Raw genomic sequence first — 20210 nt, 5'->3', positions numbered from 1 at the left:
TAATAACAGTCCATCCACACATCTCTCAAAACTGCAAGCAATGTGGGCCTGAATGTTCAGCATTCACGTAAATGACATTGTGCCCTGACATTTTAATTTCTAAATGTCCATTTTTATAATTTCATCAAAATGTCTTGAAAGATAAAGACGGTCCAATGAAGGTTGACTGTCTTTAAAAAGCTTGTTTTGTTAAATCAAAACTAAAAAAAAAAACATTAAGCTACCGCTGTGAGACACGATCAGCATATTTAAATTGTCAGGTTTTGTTACATCACTGCTCAGAATAAATCAGTCAAACCCAGTCACTATGAAGCAGCAAGCTGTTAAGTGATGCTGCTACTCTATAATGTATTTTCATGTGTGCACTGTGCCTTACGCCATTTTAAACATGGACTCTAAACTGCTTCGTATCTGCAAACACTGGGGCGAGCATATTGTGTGTGTGTGTGTGTGTGTGTGTGTGTGTGTGTGTGAGACATGGGATGTCGTGTAATTCAGTTGAAAATGTTTGTGAGGAGGTTCTTGCACAGACTCGCATACAGCTTCTCAAACACAGCTGACTCAACCAAAGTATTGGCTCTAGTCCACTGTGTCCTGTCACAACAGTGGATTCTGGGAGAAATAATGGGTAAATAAAAGTGACCAATTTATTTGCTGTGCTGTACCCAAAAAAAAAGGAAAGGACACTTTTGTTAGTGCCGTGATAATGGATTATAAGGGGGAAAGTGAACATGTGCTGGCAGAGAGTGGTCATCTGATTATTGACACATGGTTTCAGATTGAATTGAGGAAAAAACAAACTGTGTGAAACTTGGAAATCACAAAGCTGTAACATGCAGTTGACCCGTCCTAAAAGCAGGTAAATGCCAGGACTGCGTCACATATTTGTCGCTAAATGTCGTGCAGAGTCTGCGTCCTGCAAGAGTTCCTGTTGTCCAAAAACTGTAGTGTTACAGAAAAGGACAGAGGTGGGATTACTTTTTTCATCGGTGCTTATCTGGAATCAACATTTCCATTACTAGATATATCTGTATAATATGTTATATATTTACATATATACATACATATTAAATATATACAGTAACACATGTTGATAAATGCAAACTATTCAGTTTCTTTGGCATCCAGTTTAGTGCACTTTGCCCCTTTGGCAAAATACAGTCACCTATCTGGCAAGCTCTGTTCACCAAGATACTTACAGAATATGAAGATATGAATATATCTATATAAATAACCCTGTTGAGCACATTTGTCATTTTTAGTCAAGCCATCAGAGTGGACCCACATGCTTACAGTACTAAGATTTTTCACGCTTGGATGCACTGAGGTTGTAATTATTTTTTAATCAAATAAGAATCCAGTTCGGATCTAAAGCTGTTTGATCTGACTGACACGGAGCGGTTTGCTGCAGTTTGTCAGTTTATGTGCATTTATGTATCTTATAATGTGCAGCTCGGCTAATCAGTGCGTCTGTCAGTGACAGCTGAGCAGTGGCGGAGTTGTGACACAATTAACAGGCAGAGAAGAGCAGCAAATGAAAAGAAGACGGCTTGTTCAAAAAAAATCAAAGGTCCTTTTCTGTCATGACGACTGCACAGACTTTATTTTGTCAAGACTGAAAATACTGTTCAGGCAAGAAATTTCTTGAAGGACTCTGACTGAATATGTAAAGAAAGTGAAAGGAAAAGGATGCTTTAGCTGTGTTGATTGACAAGTTCAACATACACTTGTATGGACCACAGTTTGAGAGCACAGAATATGTTTTAAAAGGCAGATGGCTGAACAAAAATCGAAATGAAAAGTAGTGCAATCAAGATGACATAAAGAATTTATCGTCCTCTGGCTTTCTGAAATATTAGATTAGGGAGTCCTAAAATTTTAATGTTTTTAATGTGTGGTGAAATACTAAAAATGGCACATGACGTTTTACATGCTCTGCACTAGGAAATATTGATCAGGTTTTTGTACCTGTCCACCTGACAACTGCAATCCTGTTTTCTGCTCTTGACTGAAGAAAATCAATTTGCATCCGAGTTGACTTTTTACCTAGATGCAGCCAAGTAGGTGACACTAATTCATAAATGGCAGGCTAACTGTGCAGCCATCTGGGGTGAAATTTTGATAGTTTGTAAAAAACCCTTACAACACAAAGTCTGTTTAATTATGTTTTGCTCTGTAAATATATAAATGTTTCCATATAGAGACAGAGCGAAGCAGGCACTGGCGCTAGGCTACACCCTGACATTTATACTGCCCATCCTTTTGTTTTGCCTGACAAGCTGAACATGGAGCTTTTCTGTTGCTGCTACACATCTTGAAACAGAAAGTTGGTAAATGACTTATAATTTTAATTGCCAGCTGTGATCAATTTTCTTCATTTCAATTTAAAGTTAGCATAATGAATGTGCTAGTTGTTTTTATTGTGGTGATTTGACTAGTTGGATTTAAAAATCAGTATTATTTGGTAAATTGTTTATTGCTGTTTTACCTTATTTGTGGTGACTTTTTAGTTGATTGTCAGCCTTGGGTTGTGTTCTTGTTAAGTACTGTAAATCTGTTTTGTTTATGGGTGAACCTTTATCATCTCACCTCAGTGATGCCCTGAACCTGTTGTCAATGGTTTTTTTTTTTTAAAGTATCAGTATGTGAATACTTGTGTGAGAAATGTACATTATTTAGTTTTTGGATGCTTGCAGTTTTAGTGTGTAGTGTGCTAAAGTCTGGCTAAACAGAGGCAGGATGTGTCAGCGTAACATAAGCATCAGCTCTGTTGCTGGATGTGAGCAATCTGAGCAGATCAATTGATTTGTGCTTTCCAGTTTAAGTGAGCATCTTTGTGCCGCAATCCCATCCATTTTACTAATTGCCATTCCTCATGCTTATTGTCCTTGATGTTGTGGCCAGGTTTCTTTCTTAACTGCACACTCTACACCTCTCCGTTCTGCTGTTTGCTCCTCACTGTAGATGAACTGTGACTAAGTGAGACATTGCCTTTTGCCTTCTCCCTGGTTTAAGCCAATCTGCATGGACAGCTAGTTCAAAAAATATAGCCTCCTTCTCTTCTCCCCAACAATGACATGTGATCACCTCTGACTGTTGCTTTTGTTCTTGTTGATCTAACATGAAGTGCTTTTTGTGTCCACATTTTCAGACGGCAACTCCAAACTAACATGGCAGTCAGACTGTGCGATGTGGCTTCTCTGCTTAGAAGTGGTTCGTGGGCGCCTGAGCCTTGGACTGGGGTCTGTGGCACTTCTTTTTTGAAATCATATGGCCAGATGGCCTGTTTTTAGTCTCAGTGCTCAGGCCATACCAATGACGTTAGCTCTGTCATGATCAAACCAAATTAATCACGTGTTCAATTTGGAATTCGGGCACTTTTTTTAGGTTTTGTTTATGAAAAGCTACCAAGTTGTTAATGCTTGATTTAATTGGTATGGTCTAAACCTGTGTGCTACTCTGATTTATTTCTCTTATAGAAACACTTTCTCAAATAACAATGTCATGGCCCCTTTGCACAAATTACTCAAAATGTGATTGTCTAAGAATATTATGCATTGTTGTGTGTGACACTTATCTGCTTTCTGCACATGGTGAATCTGTTAACAAAGGATGTCTCTTCATACATTAACTTGCTGCTGGTTGCCTTCACTGATTATTATATTGTTTTAAGGTCTGTCGTCCGACGCTAGCATACTGATGGTTGCATAATTGGTGCTTCTATACGCTTTGCATCTCTAGTTTATTTTGTGGAATGAAAATGTTTCACTTTCGTCGACATACTTAACCTTGAAAGATATGTTTTAAATTGCTACCTAAAATTTTATATTGCTTACTCAATTGTTGAGCCTCTGACAGATTAATAGGCCGTCACATTGCTTTCTTTGTCCCAAGTCTCTTCTGTTTGTCCAGAAACAAAAGCAGCAATCATGAATAGCAGAGAGGAAATTCATTGTACCATCTTGTTTTCTTATTTTCTACTTTTTTTCCCACCTATGTTAGCAATGTAGGATCTAACATTTACATGTAACCAGATGTTTATCCTAAAGGCACCACATACATAATTGAGAAACCATTCTCAACCTGGTCTGAGGTGGACATAGTATTGACTTTTTATAATTGTGATGACCTCCAATGTTACTTCTACTTTACTACACTAAATTATAGAAAGGCACAATTAAAAAAAAGCATGAAGAATAGTTTTGACAGTTTGTTTTATTGAAACAAGTGGTTCAATTTAAAAGCCGCATCTTCTCTGTTGACAGAAAAAGGAATTTTATTTTGTTCAACCCAAAATCCCCAAGAAAACAATGTTTTATGTGTGAAGAGCATCCTTTTTTAACTATCTGGAAGTGTTTTGTTAGATTTGCATGGTTTTGATTTGATTTTTTTTTTCTGTTTCTTTAGCAGGTAATTGCTGCCATGGAAACACAGCTGTCCAATGGGCCAACTTGCAACAACACAAGCAACGGTCCTTCAACAATCTCAAACAACTGCTCCTCACCTGTAGAGTCAGGGAGCATAGAGGACAGTAAAACTAACTTGATAGTCAACTATCTGCCTCAGAACATGACCCAAGAAGAGCTGAAGAGTTTGTTTGGGAGCATCGGAGAAATTGAGTCCTGTAAACTTGTTCGAGACAAAATAACAGGTAACCCACCTGATCGCTTTGCTATGGCTGGTTAGTAGCTTTGGCCCAACAGATACTCTGATCTGAATTTGTCTGCAAGTATGTGGATTCATCTTGGCATTTAAGTGGCACACAAATTTAAAAAAAATGAGTATGCTAGATATCATGCAAGTTAAAAGTAATAAATGCAAAATGATCATCTTGACTTGTATTGAATCCAGATCGGGCATCAGTGGGGCCCTACTAACAGTATTGTCCACATCAAAGGTTTTTTGCATACAGCATGTGATTTTTTTTTTTTTTTTTTTTCCTCCTCTGATTCTGTGATGTCTTAGCATCATAAATTATGGATTTTTTTTTTTGCCCCCCAATAAATGCAGGCACCTTCATTTTGAAAGTCAGCCAATCATTCTGCATCTCAGGGAATATTAGGCACACTCACATAGCAGCCTTTGTAAAAACCTGGCAAGCTGCAACATAAGGACTGATTTTAATTGCTGTATATGCTGATTTAATATGTTGGATGATACTAGTGCTACTAGCAAAATGGCATTACCTAAAAAACTGTGCTCTAGGGAAATTGAAATGGATACTATGGAACACAAATAGGGTATTTCCTTGGCTCTTTATTAGAGAATTATTAGGGAATACATATTTAATTGTACAATTACATTCCTGTTATCTGGACAGATGGAAGACATGCATATGATCTTGGGTTGTTTTAATGGGAGGAATGCACCTGGCAGAGGCACGCACTGACATGGCCTGTTTGACATCAGCAGGTAGATGGTGCCTGAGGCTGCTGGATTCATACTGCTTGCTGTTTTGGTCAAGGTTACCAAGAACTTTCTCCATCTGTTCCTTATAATGCACTCGATTGGTCAGGCACATGAGGCGCTCTGGCCTTTTTAAGGATGTTTGCACACATCTGTTTCATTTGCATGTGATCCTGGCACATCAGCAGCCCTGGCTGACAACATATTTTTCTGTCGGAAAGAAGCAGGAGGGCACAGGGCTTCTTGAAAATCACTGTTGAACTAAGAGGCTAGAACTCTGATAATTATAGATTATCTTTATTCTGAGACTTCAAGGTTGCCACCTTCATTAAATTAACATGGAAGATGTGCGGCTGCCCACATCTGGCTTTGAAATATTAATACTATTCAATATTTCACGATGGTTATATGTAGCTGGCCAGTATGTTGTTAACCACCAACAGCCTGAACTCTAAAATTGTTGTCAACTTTGCTACACATGTTTAGCTAATCTGTTTGTCTCTTTGCTTTAGTCATGCATTTCTATCATAGATGCATTTGTAGTAAATAACTTTAAATAATTAAACAAAGAGAATTAAGTGAGGTGTGGCACTGCATAAGTGCAGCATGAATCAAAGCGTTTATATTTTATGTCACTGGAAACAAATGTCAGCAGGAGGTAGACCACAAGCTAAGAGTGGTGTTTGTAGGTATGGAAGGCATGGTGTAAATACATGAGAGCCTCATTATGCTTTTGTAGAATTTAGAGTTTTGCAGTGATGGTGAAATTTGTCAAGTATCAAGTCTTGCATGGAGTAAATGCCCTCGTGTAACCATGCATACAACAAATGCATTTGATAATGTGTGAAATGGGTTGAGCTGAATTGACAAGTGATCCTTGTTTAAAATTAGTGCTATGCAGTCTGCTTGGGTGATTGAACATAATGTGTTAATATGCAACATGATATGTTGCATATTTAGAGGAGCAAGTGTGAACATGGCCGAATGGAAGTAGTTTAAGTGCCAGCAGCTACATGAAACGAGTTGTTGAAAAGCAACCTGCCCTTGAGCGAAAAGGACTTGAGGCGTTCCCACTTGCCTTTCTTTTAAGTTGGCCACTACAGATGAAAACTGATTTACCAAAATATCTTAACCTTTTTGTGGTTAAGCTAGAAAACATTTTTCCATGGGTCCCCTGATTACTCAAGACTTTAAAATCAGGTTTGATATTTTAGCTGACCTGTACACAAATAAATAAAAACATTTGGTTCCTCTACAATGCCACCTTCCTACTTTATAGACATGGGAAGTTTTAAAAATGAATCAAAAACAGGATAAAGTAAAACAGGAAAGTATATCCAGACTGTTTAACCTTGTAGACTTGCTCTCCCACAATGTTTATTTAACACCAGGCACTTTTTTTTATACAGAACTGTAAGATACTTTTTTTTTTTTTTATAGTTTTGATGTTGTGATAAGTAGATGTTTTGAGTCCCTTTTCAAAAAGAGACCAACATAACTGAGTTTTTAAATTCAATGTGTGATAAACCAGATTATATTTTGACAGCATACTGCCACTGAAGTAAATGAAGTGTATGCCTGGAAAAAATATGCGTGGGGAAGCTTTCCAATGAAAATGCATTTCAGTCCAAAACAATAAAGAAAGCCTTCATTTGTAATCACAAGTGAAAAAACATTTATTTTGGATCATCCAGGCGTATGTTCCAACAGTACAGACCAAATGGCAAACCAGATTTTCATTTGTTTTTCTTGCATTTTTAGTGACCACAGGCTTTTGCTATTTAGTGTCATGCTACACTTTATAAGTGCAATCTAATCTATTTGAGTTTGAATATACTACTAGTCACATCTGGATATGTATGATTTTTTTTTTATTAGCTGTTTTTATTTAAAAGCAGCAAAAATCATTGTTTGCTTCAAGTATTTTTAGGAAGGCACCTATGCTTCTTTGACATGGTGCTGTCAATGTGAGTTACTTTGCTCCATGCCATAAGCAGCTGTGGCAGCTTATAAGTGGAGCTTGTAAGATTTTATTTGTCTGTCAAGACATATCCTGTTGTTGGAAATCTATGCATATTTATGAAGTTTTGTTTTAGTTTCTCATGAACACCTTTTACAAAAAGAAGTCATGTATATAATTAGTTTTCAAGAAGGGACCTGATAAATTATGTTGGATTAGGGATGGCAGTTGCACAAGGATCTTTAGTGAAACAGTTTGTTGTTCATGGAACATTTCCAAAGGAGCAATAATTTAAAAAAGAGCCTTTTTTTAAAAAAAATTCTGAAACATAAATGTATCAGGCTTAAAAGGGTATGTTCTTGTCTCTCGGGTTGGCAGTAGATGTTGTGTTAAGGACAACACCTAAGTAAGATTGAAAGCTTTGACAAACAAACTGAGGCTGATGTTTGTTTGGCTAAAAGTAAACATGGTCTGTGCCTCTAGTGCTTGAGTGGAAGAATGTGCTTATTACATCATGTGCTAGTATTCAATTTATTTGATGTTGGTCACAATCTTTTTTCTTTTTTTTTTTTATCCCATGTGTGAGTCAGAAAAGGGGGCTGATTTCTGTTGAACTGTAGTTTTTGTTAAGGCTGGGATTTATACGGTATCCATTTGATTATACAAAATGTAGTTCAGATTGATGATGGCAGCTTTGCCCAGTAACTAACCAGAGTGCTTTTATAAAATAAGTTGTTAAACTAGTATCTTAAAAAAAAGAAGAAGATGAAAAACCCAACCCTTTTAACCAATAAAAGCTTAAATTGGGGCAGGAAAAACTGACTTAAGATTCAATTGGAAGAAAAAAAAATTGGCTCTTAATGTTATTCAGAGCCTCCAAGTCATTTCTCAGGAATGATGCTCTGATTTCAATTTCTGCACTACATAAAACCCTATCCCCTCCAGACTATGTTGCTTTTGTCTCTCCCTTGGCCCTGTGGCAATGGATTTAAGCCAGCCTACATCTGTGTATTGGTGCTACATCAGATGCTAAGTAATCACCAGAGAGATCCATGCTTCCTCTTTGCTTTAAATGCTCTCGCCTTGGCTGCTGCTGCTGCTGCTGCTGCTGCTACTGCTGCTGCAGCGGCTTAGTCTTTGTGTCATTTTCCTCCCACTATGGGCAGCACTAGTCTTTTAAAGGAAGCTGGGTGCAGTTGTCTGTTTGAAAGTGCTTCCCTGCATACCGCCTCTACTCCTTAATGACAGCTGAAGTTGTTTGTTGGAGGAACATGCTTAGGGGCCTCCCCGTTATATCAGTGGACGTAGCGGGTATTAGACGTTCCATAGGAAGACATCACTATAAGGGCGTAACATGCCCACATGCAGCATGTACAGTGGAACGCAGTGTGGCAGGCGGTTTGCCCTCAGGGTTTAAGTAAAAGTGTCATTTCACCAGCTCATTTCAAAGGCTCAGCATGTTTCTCCTGGCTATAACAGTCCCTGAGATGCAAGGTGAAATAAAGTTTATGAACTTCTCTTGATCACAGATGAACAACCCATGAGAGCAATGACTCACAGTGGGAAGACAGATAATCCAGTATGATGCATATAGGGCTTTCAGATGTACAGTAGAGCCGACCTAATAGCAATGCTGCAAGCAATATTTAGCTGTCTGCCTGTATTTTTCATACCAATACACCAATGTATCCTGATTTAAATCCATAGGTTATTTTTTGAATTAGAGCAGATTTATATTCTATCAGTATGTGAGGCTTACAAATGTGTATATTTGAGACAATGGTAAAACCAGAAGTAACATGATTTTGATATTTTTTTAAAAAGTACAGCTTAGGTGCCTCATCCCTAGTTCATATTTGTGCATCTTGCTGAATCTATGCTCTGCTTCAACGTGATATTTGGATATATGTGGAAATATTAACATCTAATCTCACATGAAGTTCTCGATACAATTCAAGTTGCTTATATGTCGTATTAATATGCTGAAACTGCTTGAGCTGGTGAACTTGACCGGCAGTAGAATTGCGGAGAGACCCAGCAGTGTGGGTGGAGGAAATTGAATTGCCTCTGTGCACATAAAGAGTGGGTGTCAATCTATTGTACATTTTAGAGATAAACTGTAGAGAGAGGGGAACACATTGCGCCTCAGCTACTGCACTATGTCAGATGAGTTGGTGTGAGAGCAGAGCAATTGCTTGTCGTTTTTAATTTAAGACATGTTTGTCAAAGAGTTGGTTTGAGAATTACTAAGGTTGTAAGCTAAAGATGTGCTGGTTGGAAATTGGCTTTTGACTTCCTGTGTTCCTCATGCTCTCTCTGCCAGATAAGAAATGAAGACTGACTTGTTCATCTGTGTGTCCTTGTATTCCTCAAGCTTCATTTTCGAGTATTATGTAGTAGTGATACATTGTTGGTGTTTGCATTCAGCCGTCACTTTTCACTCTTTATTAAGTGTGACATTGAACATATTCTTGTTCTTCCGTTTTCAGGACAGAGCCTAGGCTATGGATTTGTGAATTACGTGGACCCGAAGGACGCAGAAAAAGCCATCAATACTTTAAATGGCTTGAGACTTCAGACCAAAACCATCAAGGTAAGATATCATCATTCTTTTAAATTGCTAGCAGGCATTGCCATGTACATTTTAATCATCTCCAATAAGCAAGTTAAGCAAACAGTCATATTGAACTCACCCAAATCTGTTACCATCCACGACTGTTTGCTAAAAATCCAAGATATGCTGAACATGTTTAGGTCTCTGGGTTGGAGTCGCAGCATAATGAGGCTGGAGAAATGTGGGGTGGAAAGGGAGCCTATTGTTAATCTGGTCACAGGCAGCTTTGCCTGGGCCTCAAGTAGAGCAGAACTGTTTCTATGGTTGCATGTGCTGTAGCACTGCTGTATGCCTTTACAGGGAGGTGGCTGCCATTAGCATTCATCAGGCAATGTAGCACTCAATGTGCTGGTGGAAAAACTCATTTGCTTCATATAGTGCTGCAAGATTTGTGGATGGTGGAGCCAGATTATTAGATGTGATATTATTTCACAGTGGCCATACAAGGAGCTAGCCAGATGCCTTCTCACATTGGACAGAGGGTATTAGAGAAAATGTCTGCAGGCAAAAGCACATTTTGTGATTTGAACATCCTGTTTGAATAGTACAAAAATGTGTATGCTGTATGCTTGATTTCTGTATCTAGCATTTAAATATCATTGTGAAAATGTAGAATATTTTGACAGTGGAAGATATGCCATATTATGAACCATAACACTTTATTTCTGTGAATCAAACACCAAACAGATCTTTCTCTCCACCTTCTTCACTTCATATATCTAAAAGTAGAACATGGGAACATTTTTTTATATATATATTGCACATCCAAAATTCTCTGGCTGCTCTGTCAGAAGTGCAAATAAACCCCAGTTGAGGTAGAGGAATATACTTTGCAAATATTAGCATCAAATGAAGTGTGAAGGTGAGACTGGGAGGGAGGCAGGGATGAGAAGTGGGGGAGTTGCCTGGCTGTGGGCAGAGAGCTTTAGCTATCACGTTCACTTTGTCAGCCTTCCCTCTAGGGCAGAAGCAGGGTGAGTTTTGAGGTAGGGTGACCAAGTGGAGTTTGTATCGATCTGAGAGCATAAAGGAATCCTTTTGAAGGTTTAATTAAAGTGCTTTTTTCATGCAATCCATTGCATAAGATTGCAGTGCGGGGCTTGGTATAAAGCCATTTAACACGTCTGACACTGTAATTAAATAGCCGTGTTGCGATTCAGGTAATTGACAGTCAAGTCAGAAGAATCTGCAGCCACCAGATGGAGGGAGTAGCAAGATGCAGCAGACCCTTGACTCTTGCTGTGTTACTTTCTCTCTCCCTCTCTGATTCTTTCATGTGGGCTGCAGGACCATCGATCCATTTTTACACATTAACCCCTGAATTTAGGTGGTTCAGTATCTGCATGGTATTGTATAAATGCCAACTAAACTGAAATTGGGATGTACAGAGAAAATGAATTTATGATTACTCAGGGATGTAATGATGTATTGATCCACAGGACCTGGATGGCTCTCTGCCCCCCTTCTGTGCTCTATGTTTGCTGTTTGCTGTGTTTATGCACTGTGTGCTGCGTGTTTGTTCCCCCCTGCTGGGGGATCTCAACGTACCTTGTCACTTAAAACAGGAATATGTGAGATTAGTTTTAAGAGACAGTCACACTGATATGTCTCGAGCAGTTTGCTAGAAATGTTGAATTTATTTTTAAATGAGAGCTGTCTAGACAGGCCTGATGCTGCATCTATCTATGTCAGGTTTCCAGCTGAGTTGATGGACAGAAAAGTGCCAGTTTGACTTTTTCTGGACAGGCTGATTTGTCACTGTCCGTTTTACTGATAAGAGTCATTCTTAAATTTGCTCCGGGGAAAGAAAAGCAGCCTGATAAACAGACCATGAAGCAGAGACATTATCCAGTACACCACCCTAATGTTGTGGGAAGTAAATGATATCAATCAAAATGGTCAATAGCAACTGTAAAAATGTAAATTTATACGGGCACAGCTTTGAACCAAATGTTTTTTTTTCTGTCACCATGTTATATTTTTGTCTCGCATGCTCCACAACAGCCAATCAACATATCTGTCAATGTTTCACTCTGACCGACTACTGTGGTTCCTCCCTTAAGATTAACAGGAGCTCTTTTTAGCAAATTTAACAGCTGTGGAGTGTTTTTGCAGTCTGTGTTTATTAGCCACAAACAGCCAACGACAGCAGGAATGTTTGCTGTAGCAGGCACCGACTGTGTGTGTACGCTACAACGCAGACTGATGTCAACTCCTACCAGAAACTCAGTTTGCTTATTTTCTTCAGACCCTCTCCCTTTCCTCCTGCCTGCACATTCATACAGTCTGATAGCTGTGGGCTAAGAACTTATGCTCCCGTCTGCTCAGTTCATGTCACAAATATTTGCTTCATTTAGCCTGAACACACCTTTAGTAGTTCTCCAAGTCATTATACAGGTTTTAAACTGGGGAATCATGTGCCATCAACAACTATGACTGTTGTATCAGTTATCTATCTATCTATCTATCTATCTATCTATCTATCTATCTATCTATCTATCTATCTATCTATCTATCTATCTATCTATCTATCTATCTATCTATCTATCTATCTATCTATCTATCTATCTATCGCAAATGCCTCCCTTGAATACTTTAGCAATCTTAGAAATACAAGTTTCATCAATATATTGAAATGGTATCAGCACTGTTGTGTTGCTGATTTGCCATACTGCACAGTGTCAAACAAATTAAAAGAATAGTGCAAATATTTAATCGTAGCAAGCTTTTTTTTGGTGTGCCAAAGCATCCTGTGGTCTGTGATGACCTTATCACATAAAGTATATTTAAAATGAACTGTCACGTTAATACCAGTTTTCAATCTATGTAATAGAAATTGTATCTGCTCATTTTCAATTTGAACAAATGTGCAGAAGTGTGATGAGTAGCCTCCCTTGACCTCAGACAAGATGAGGTGTTTTGCAGGTCTGTTGCTGTGTGTGCTAGAGCTGGTTGCAGTAATAATGTACCAATGGTTATGTTAACTTCTCTGCCTGTAGGTTTCCTATGCGCGTCCAAGTTCTGCCTCCATCAGAGATGCAAATTTGTACGTCAGTGGCTTGCCAAAGACCATGACTCAGAAAGAACTGGAGCAGCTCTTCTCTCAGTATGGACGCATCATTACCTCACGTATTCTGGTGGACCAGGTGACTGGTGAGTAGAACATGACAGCTGTCCCATGGTTTTGCGCCCCCAGCCCCCACACCCTTATTCCTTTTCTACTATGCCACTTTCCTCCCCTTCGTTCCACACTGGCTCCCTAACAAAATGACACAGCAGGGCCTGAGAAATATATCAGAGGTGGTGGTGGTTTGACGTCTCTAAAAAATGCAATTTTCCACTAGAGGTGTTCATAAATATGCATAGATGGATAGAATATGAAATGGGTGTTTAAGTAGCAGGACTCAATGCTTCATAATTTCTTTTTTCCCTCCAATCTCTCTTCTGCCTGCACTTGCCTTCTCCAGCTTTTGCCTTTCTTTCTTTTTTTCCCTCATCCCCAAGGTGTACATGCAATGCCTGCCTGATGGCGAAAAATTAAATGTTTTTAGAGTAGTTATATTCGCAACTGTCATGTGGAGGCAGAACCCACGTATGAAACACTAATAAACATAATCTTTCACTGGGACAGTGTGCTGCTGAAACATATAAAGTTCCTTCAGGCATGCATAATGGGAATAGCTGTCTTTATTTCTCAAACATAAAATCACTTGTATCAAGAGAATTTATTTTCCATTTACATTTGTATGAATGGAGAAATCTCTGGTGAAGCTGTAAGAAAGGGGAAATACAATCACTAAAAAAGAAAGAGAAATTGCAACCTGCTTGTGCAACCAAGCTCATGGACACTAGTTACTTGTATTTTCTTATGCATTTTAATGTTGTGTCTCCCAAGGATAAAACACATAAGATTAAACATTTTGAGAACACAAGTACTGGATTGCATACCAAATGCAAAGGCACAAACATTTAGTTTAAAAAAAAACAAAAAAAACATAACGTTTTTAACAGAAAGAAAGCAGATGTCAAATTGACAAACATGCAGCAAGTAGAAGTACTACATGCATCACGGGGGACTGGAGTGATGGACCTGTTTTTGATTTGGCAAAGGTACTACTGAAGCTCAAGGCTGTTTGGCAGTCAGCAGGAAGAAACAAGACCAAGAGTGAAAAGACATGTATGGATGTCCCAAGAGGGCAGGAAGAGGTAAAGAAGTTAAAGGAATAATGTTGAACTTGTAACATCTGTGGTTTTTAAAGGGGTTTTAAAAAGTATCCTTGTGGATTTTTTTATTTTTTTTTATTTTTTTATATCCACAAAATAGCTAGCCAACACTGAAAACCAATGTAGTAGCTAGATAACCATGGTAACTTGCTAAGGTTATTTTGTAAATTAATACTGATTAATTTACAATTGATTATCACAAAGATTTCTAGCAGTCATCAATATATTTTGTCTGTATAGGTTGAATGACAGTGATGCATTGAAGGGTTTCTCTTTTTCCACCTCTTTGTGCCGTCTTGGGACATATGTACATGTCACAATCTTCGGTCTTGGTCTCCCGCTGCTCAGTGTCCAATTATTTGAAGGTTTTATTGCTGCTGTGGCTGCGTCACTTTTTTCACCTCCATTTTCCCCCCTATTGCTACCCATGTTTGGTATTTGCAACTGTCCTTGATTTGGAAAGGGTCATTACTAATGTTAGTAGTTCTGCTTTGTGTTTCAGTTATTTGCACTTCTTCTGGGTTGTAGATCACATAATGTCATGGTCACATCAGCATTGGTTGTGAAACCTTCATGTGAAATTGGTTTGGGATTTGAATTATTGACTGGCAAATGCACAAAATGCAAATCTTATGTAAAAATATGTTTAAGTTAATGTAGCTCAATTTCAATGACCAAAAAAAAAACCTTTTTGCTGTACGTTGTACTTTGCATTGCAGTCCAATGACGCACCCTCAGAGCAATGCCCTGCACTTGAGATACCTCACTTTTTACAGAGGGTGTGGGTACAATAAACATGACTAGATAACATATTGTATCACTGTTCAGGGAAATAAATTGATAAGGAAATACTTCTGTTGACACAACTGTACCTATTTAAATTTACAGTGTAGATCAATAATGTAATATTTTCATGGCTGTCAATGGAAATTTAGCATGTAACTAATATTATGACTGTATGCTGTGAACAGGTGTTTCCAGAGGGGTTGGCTTTATTCGTTTTGACCGGCGAGTTGAGGCTGAGGAAGCCATTAAGGGTCTGAACTGTCAGAAGCCGCCTGGTGCCACTGAACCTATTACAGTGAAGTTTGCGAACAACCCAAGCCAGAAGACCAGTCAGGCACTGCTGTCCCAGCTGTATCAATCACCCAATCGAAGGTACCCAGGACCCCTCGCACAGCAGGCACAACGCTTCAGGTAAAAGGGGCACACCAAAAAAAAAAAAAAATCTGATTAGAGCCAAACACAGTTAATACTGTAAGTGATGCTGAATCTGTTGACCCTGTGAGGCATTTTGAAATTAGCATTCAAATTGTCTCACAGCAGTATTATGAAAATATTCTGTGTTGGAGCTCATCAATACTCTGAATGGAATAATTCATCCCCATATTCACATTTTCAACTTTGCTGTGTTCCTCCTGTTGCAGATGTAGGCCTACGACACAATTGGGCTGGAGCACATTTTGACACATATGGAAATGAGATGAGCAATACTCTGGTGGATAATTCAGTAGATGGCCTCAAAGTTTTTAGACAGTTACCCTGGTTAGTTGCCACAAATGTGGAAATGAATCCATAAATGAATTTGCTCCTCAATCCACTGATTGACCTCAGTGGTTCAGTATGAAAAAAGTATTTGTGGAAATTGAATTTTCACATCATATCCTGTGAAAGCTGCAATATTTGCAGCCTATCTCATGCTTCGTATGTGAACTGAATGGCTCCTCTTGGTTGGGTTGTGTAGGTTGAATATTGATAAACAAGTTCCGTTAACATGTTAATAAGGACACAAGTCTTGGGATTACTTTAATTATGGCAACAGGATTATTGCTCATCTCTGTCATCCTGTCAAAATGCATCATCACCATCATAAACAACTATCTTTATTTTGACATTAATTTAATGTTTGTTTTTATTTAGGCTGGACAATCTGCTGAACATGGCCTATGGAGTCAAAAGGTAAATTGATTTTCTTTTTTAGATTGTATAGGCTGCTTTAATTGATCCTGGGGGAAATTCAGACTTAACACCAGGGAGCTGATGGGATATATATTTTTTTTATGTTCGTTTGTTTTGTTTTTCCTTCATGAGCTTTTGGTAATTTTGCGTAGGTAGTGAACACTGCATAGGATAATTCAATATCAGGTTGTTGAGCAAAAAACTGCTTTTGTGTGTATGCATTGGTGCTAATATACATTATTTAGCTGTTGTGTTTGAAATGGGCTGTTTGTGTCTTAACAGCAAGTGATCGTGTAACTATTTAGTGTAAATGCAAGATGCAGAACTAAGACCTGTATGTTGGATGCGGGGAGGAGAGGGCCAGTGCCAACAGGCAATGGAGGGTGTCACTACCTGCTCTTCTGATCTGGGGCTAACACTAATTTGTGCCATGATTACATTCTACTAGTAAACATGCATTTAATATAAGTGTAAATCATTTAAGACTTGTTTATCAGAGTTTTATCTAAAGTTGTACCTTTTTTTTTTTTGTTACAAAAAAGGTGCATGGGCACATTTATGCTGTCCTCAGCCTGTCCTTAGGACAACATGTCACATCAGGCTCCAGTGCCATTCAAAGCCAGGACCTGCTGGATATAAGGTGCCATTGGATTGGCAACTGAAACGTGAAATTAAATCACTCATGCACAGAATTTTAGAAAAAGTGTCTGGGCTGTATGACCAGCCACAAATTGTAAAATATATATTTTGTTTTCAAATGTTTCTTTTGATAGCATGGACACAAACTTACAAAAGCAGAATAAGATAATGATGATTTAAAAAAAACACACATGGCATATTACAGTATCTTTTTTATGAGAGGGGGGAAAGGAAACTAAATGCACAGCATACAGTACCATTAGTATAAGCAAGGTAATTATCATACTGACACTCCATAGGCTGCAGTTGTGTATTTGAAGAGGGCACCTTAATGGTTCTCCATTACTGTACGCATATTGGGCAGACTGTACAACATGTACAGTTGAAGTTAAACGTAACCATGTGTAGTTTCTAGCAGGGGAAACTTAATTTATTTAGTGCCCCTCTCTAACGTTAGGTTAGTGACAGTGATGCAGCAAAGTGCTTTAATCCCAACATAATGTCACAACATGTCTAGATTAAAGTGTTGTCTACGCTGCTTGTCTACATAACAAAGGACAGAGTTTTACAATCTCTTTCTTGCTATTGCACAAAATTGCATACTTGTATTTTGAGCTACATACCCTTACCTTGATCTATTATGGACAGCCCTGTCCTGTTTAAACTTGGTTGCGTCAGACGTCTTTCAGGATTCGCCAGGATACCAGTTTGTCTAAGTTCAGTTTTATAAGAATGCCTTCCTTGGGTATGATTGAAGTCCAGTCCCCTGAAAGCTCAAAGGCCCATCACCAGCGACAATAGACTTGTGATTTCTTTTCTGCCCTGCTCGTTGGCTGACGTCTTGGTTGCCAAATCTCTCTCCGGGTCCTTGATGCTGGGAGCACACCTGTCATGGTGGATGTTCCCTGAGAGGCCAACTGGAGCAGCTAATCTTACATGACACCTGCTGCAATAATTCATAGGCTTTCTATGCACTTAGAATTTTGTTTTTTCAAACTGCAAAATCACATTTACCAAAGGCCGGGAGTTTGTATGCTTCTTTTTTCCAACTCTGGCACGAATTCCTACTTGGATATGGTGTTTATTTACCGTTTTAATTTTCCAGTTTTTGGTTTCCATTTAATTACTCTGTACGCTCATGGTCTGCTTAAAAAGCTGCTCAATGACAACTCAGCCTTTCTGTTCTTTTTTTTGATGTGGCTGATTTGAAAACTTATTTCCCAGCTGAGGGGGGAAAAAAAGAAAGAGTATCTTGTTCATCTAATGATTTATGTAGAAGTGTTAACACTGTGACTGAGAGTATTGTAAACATGGCACAGGATGAAGTGTGGCTAGCACTGATCCCTAAAAAGACTTGTCAGATTGTGTTAGGCTTGTTGGCACCATCTCTTGTCTTATAAAAAGGCCAGTTTTACCCTCATTGTGGCTCTTGCCTTGAACTATGTTACTTTTTGTATTTTTACAGCAGGTTCTCCCCCATGGCCATAGACGGGGTGACCAGCTTGGCTGGCATCAACATCCCGGGGCACGCAGGGACTGGCTGGTGTATCTTCGTCTACAACCTGGCTCCAGATGCAGATGAAAGCATCCTTTGGCAGATGTTTGGGCCGTTTGGTGCCGTCACAAACGTCAAAGTTATTCGCGACTTCAACACAAACAAGTGCAAAGGATTTGGTTTTGTCACCATGACTAACTACGACGAGGCAGCCGTGGCCATCGCCAGCTTGAATGGATACCGCCTTGGGGACAGAGTGCTGCAAGTCTCGTTCAAAACCAACAAAACACACAAAGCCTAATACCCACTGAGATTGTTTCTAGAAAACTCAGCAGAAAATGGAAACAGAAAATGGAAGCGTATCGACCGTAACTTTCTACATTAGTAAAAACAGCTTTGTAAATCAGTGTTACGAAGAAAAACAATATTTAGCGTCCAACAATGTGATTTTTCTTTTTTTTTTCATTGCTACGCTTTGAATCTTCTCAATATACTTTAAAACCGGAAAAAAAAATCCTGCAGGTTTTACTGCCTGTGATGTTGAATTCTCTTGCTGTCTTTACAGATGGACCATCTAAAACGTTACTATAGGTTTTGTCATTTTGTTGCACATCTGCTTTGAAACAGTAAGTCTTGTAAGGTTATGTGTAGTGATTTTCTTTGTATTTTTGTGTCCTGATTTGCCTTAGGTGCGTTTATGCCTTCAGTGGTTAGCAAGTACTTACTTTGATCTCTTTGCGGTTTTGTTGATTTTGCAAGTGTTCTGTTTATTGTAATATGAGTTGGTTATTGGTTGGCTGCATAATGTTGCTTATTGTAAACTTAACGGATAAAAGACAAAAAAAAAATTCTTAAAGCAGTACCTTGCCAAAGAGCTAAGAACCTCTTTGATGTGGGTTTAAAAAGCATCTATTTTTATAAAAAGAAAAATTTGGAGAAACTTTTTACTGGACCTGGAACTAAATATTTTGACTTGGATACTTTGAGAAATATCTTCATATGACACCTTGTGAGCTTTTGAACTTTACAAGAAAGTTTGCAGTGGTTGAAATTTCTGGAGAGATTTATGATGTAAAAGATACCTTTTGAGATCTTTGTATTATCTTTAGATTATAGAATCAATGGCAGTGCTGGTTTCATTTGTAAAATCATCTGTGGGTCCCCCTGTCATCCTGGTTGTTATGACTAGCAACTCGCTTTCCGATTCGATTTGGAAAACGGACAAAAATACAAAGGTTTATTCGCAAAAAGTGCATGCAAAATTATAAAGTGGAGATATCTCTTAAAAGGTAAATGGGGGGATAAAAATCAGTTCTTCCTAAAGGATTCCCTTCAGACGGAGCTCATGGTGTTCTGTGATGTACCTACGATATATCATTAGACTGATTTTGTCTTAATATCAACCAATAAGGGTTTTTACATACTTTGTATGAAAGAATGAGGACAAGCCAGTGAAGGCAGCAGCTTAAGAAAACCTAGTCTGAAGAATAGAACGGATTACTCCTGAGCTTTGAGCTATGTAAATAAGTCCTTTTTTATGTTGAGTATTTGGCAGACTTCTTTTGGTTCTAGTTTGGACTTCATTGGAAAGTGTGATATTATATATATCGTTTTCCTTTTACTTTTATGGAGTATGTACGGTATTTTCATTTTGGGTATTTACCTTTTTTTAATTTCAGTTTCCCTTGAGTTGAAAAACTTGATTTGTTGTCCTATGGACTAGCATTACAGTGCATCAAATTTGTTGGTTGTTTGGTCTGTAGATAGTCTTGCTTCGTAAAAAAAAAAAAAAAAAAGGTATTAAGAAACTATAGACATTTGTTTTTGTTTTTTATATATAAACATTATAGATATATATTTATGTGGTAAAGAATGGATATAAACCACAGTTTTGAACTATTTGATTTTTGTTT

At 38.3% G+C, this 20210-nt stretch overlaps 1 protein-coding gene across 6 annotated transcripts; it reads left to right on the top strand.

Annotated features, from left to right (window-relative positions):
* Positions 1 to 3155: 3155 nt before the first annotated feature.
* On the top strand, positions 3156 to 18598 carry elavl2 (ELAV like neuron-specific RNA binding protein 2; the record flags this gene model as incomplete). 6 transcript variants are annotated; one of them, XM_083992500.1, is made up of 7 exons in its annotated part: positions 3156 to 3242; positions 4408 to 4651; positions 9856 to 9959; positions 12980 to 13133; positions 15176 to 15401; positions 16125 to 16163; positions 18268 to 18598. In XM_083992500.1, the coding sequence occupies 7 exons, from the start codon at positions 3171 to 3173 to the stop codon at positions 18596 to 18598; spliced, it is 1170 nt and encodes a 389-aa protein (XP_083848626.1). The 6 variants fall into 6 exon arrangements, with proteins under 6 accessions (XP_083848626.1, XP_083848623.1, XP_083848622.1 ...); XM_083992497.1 differs by having other exon boundaries at positions 3171 to 3242; positions 4411 to 4651; positions 18271 to 18598; XM_083992496.1 differs by having other exon boundaries at positions 3171 to 3242; positions 4411 to 4651.
* Positions 18599 to 20210: the final 1612 nt, after the last annotated feature.

This window comes from Trachurus trachurus, assembly GCF_905171665.1.
Source record: "Trachurus trachurus genome assembly, chromosome: 18".
Lineage (NCBI taxonomy): Eukaryota > Metazoa > Chordata > Actinopteri > Carangiformes > Carangidae > Trachurus > Trachurus trachurus.
Note: the sequence above shows the minus strand (reverse complement) of the source record. Positions and strands in the feature narration are given on the sequence as shown.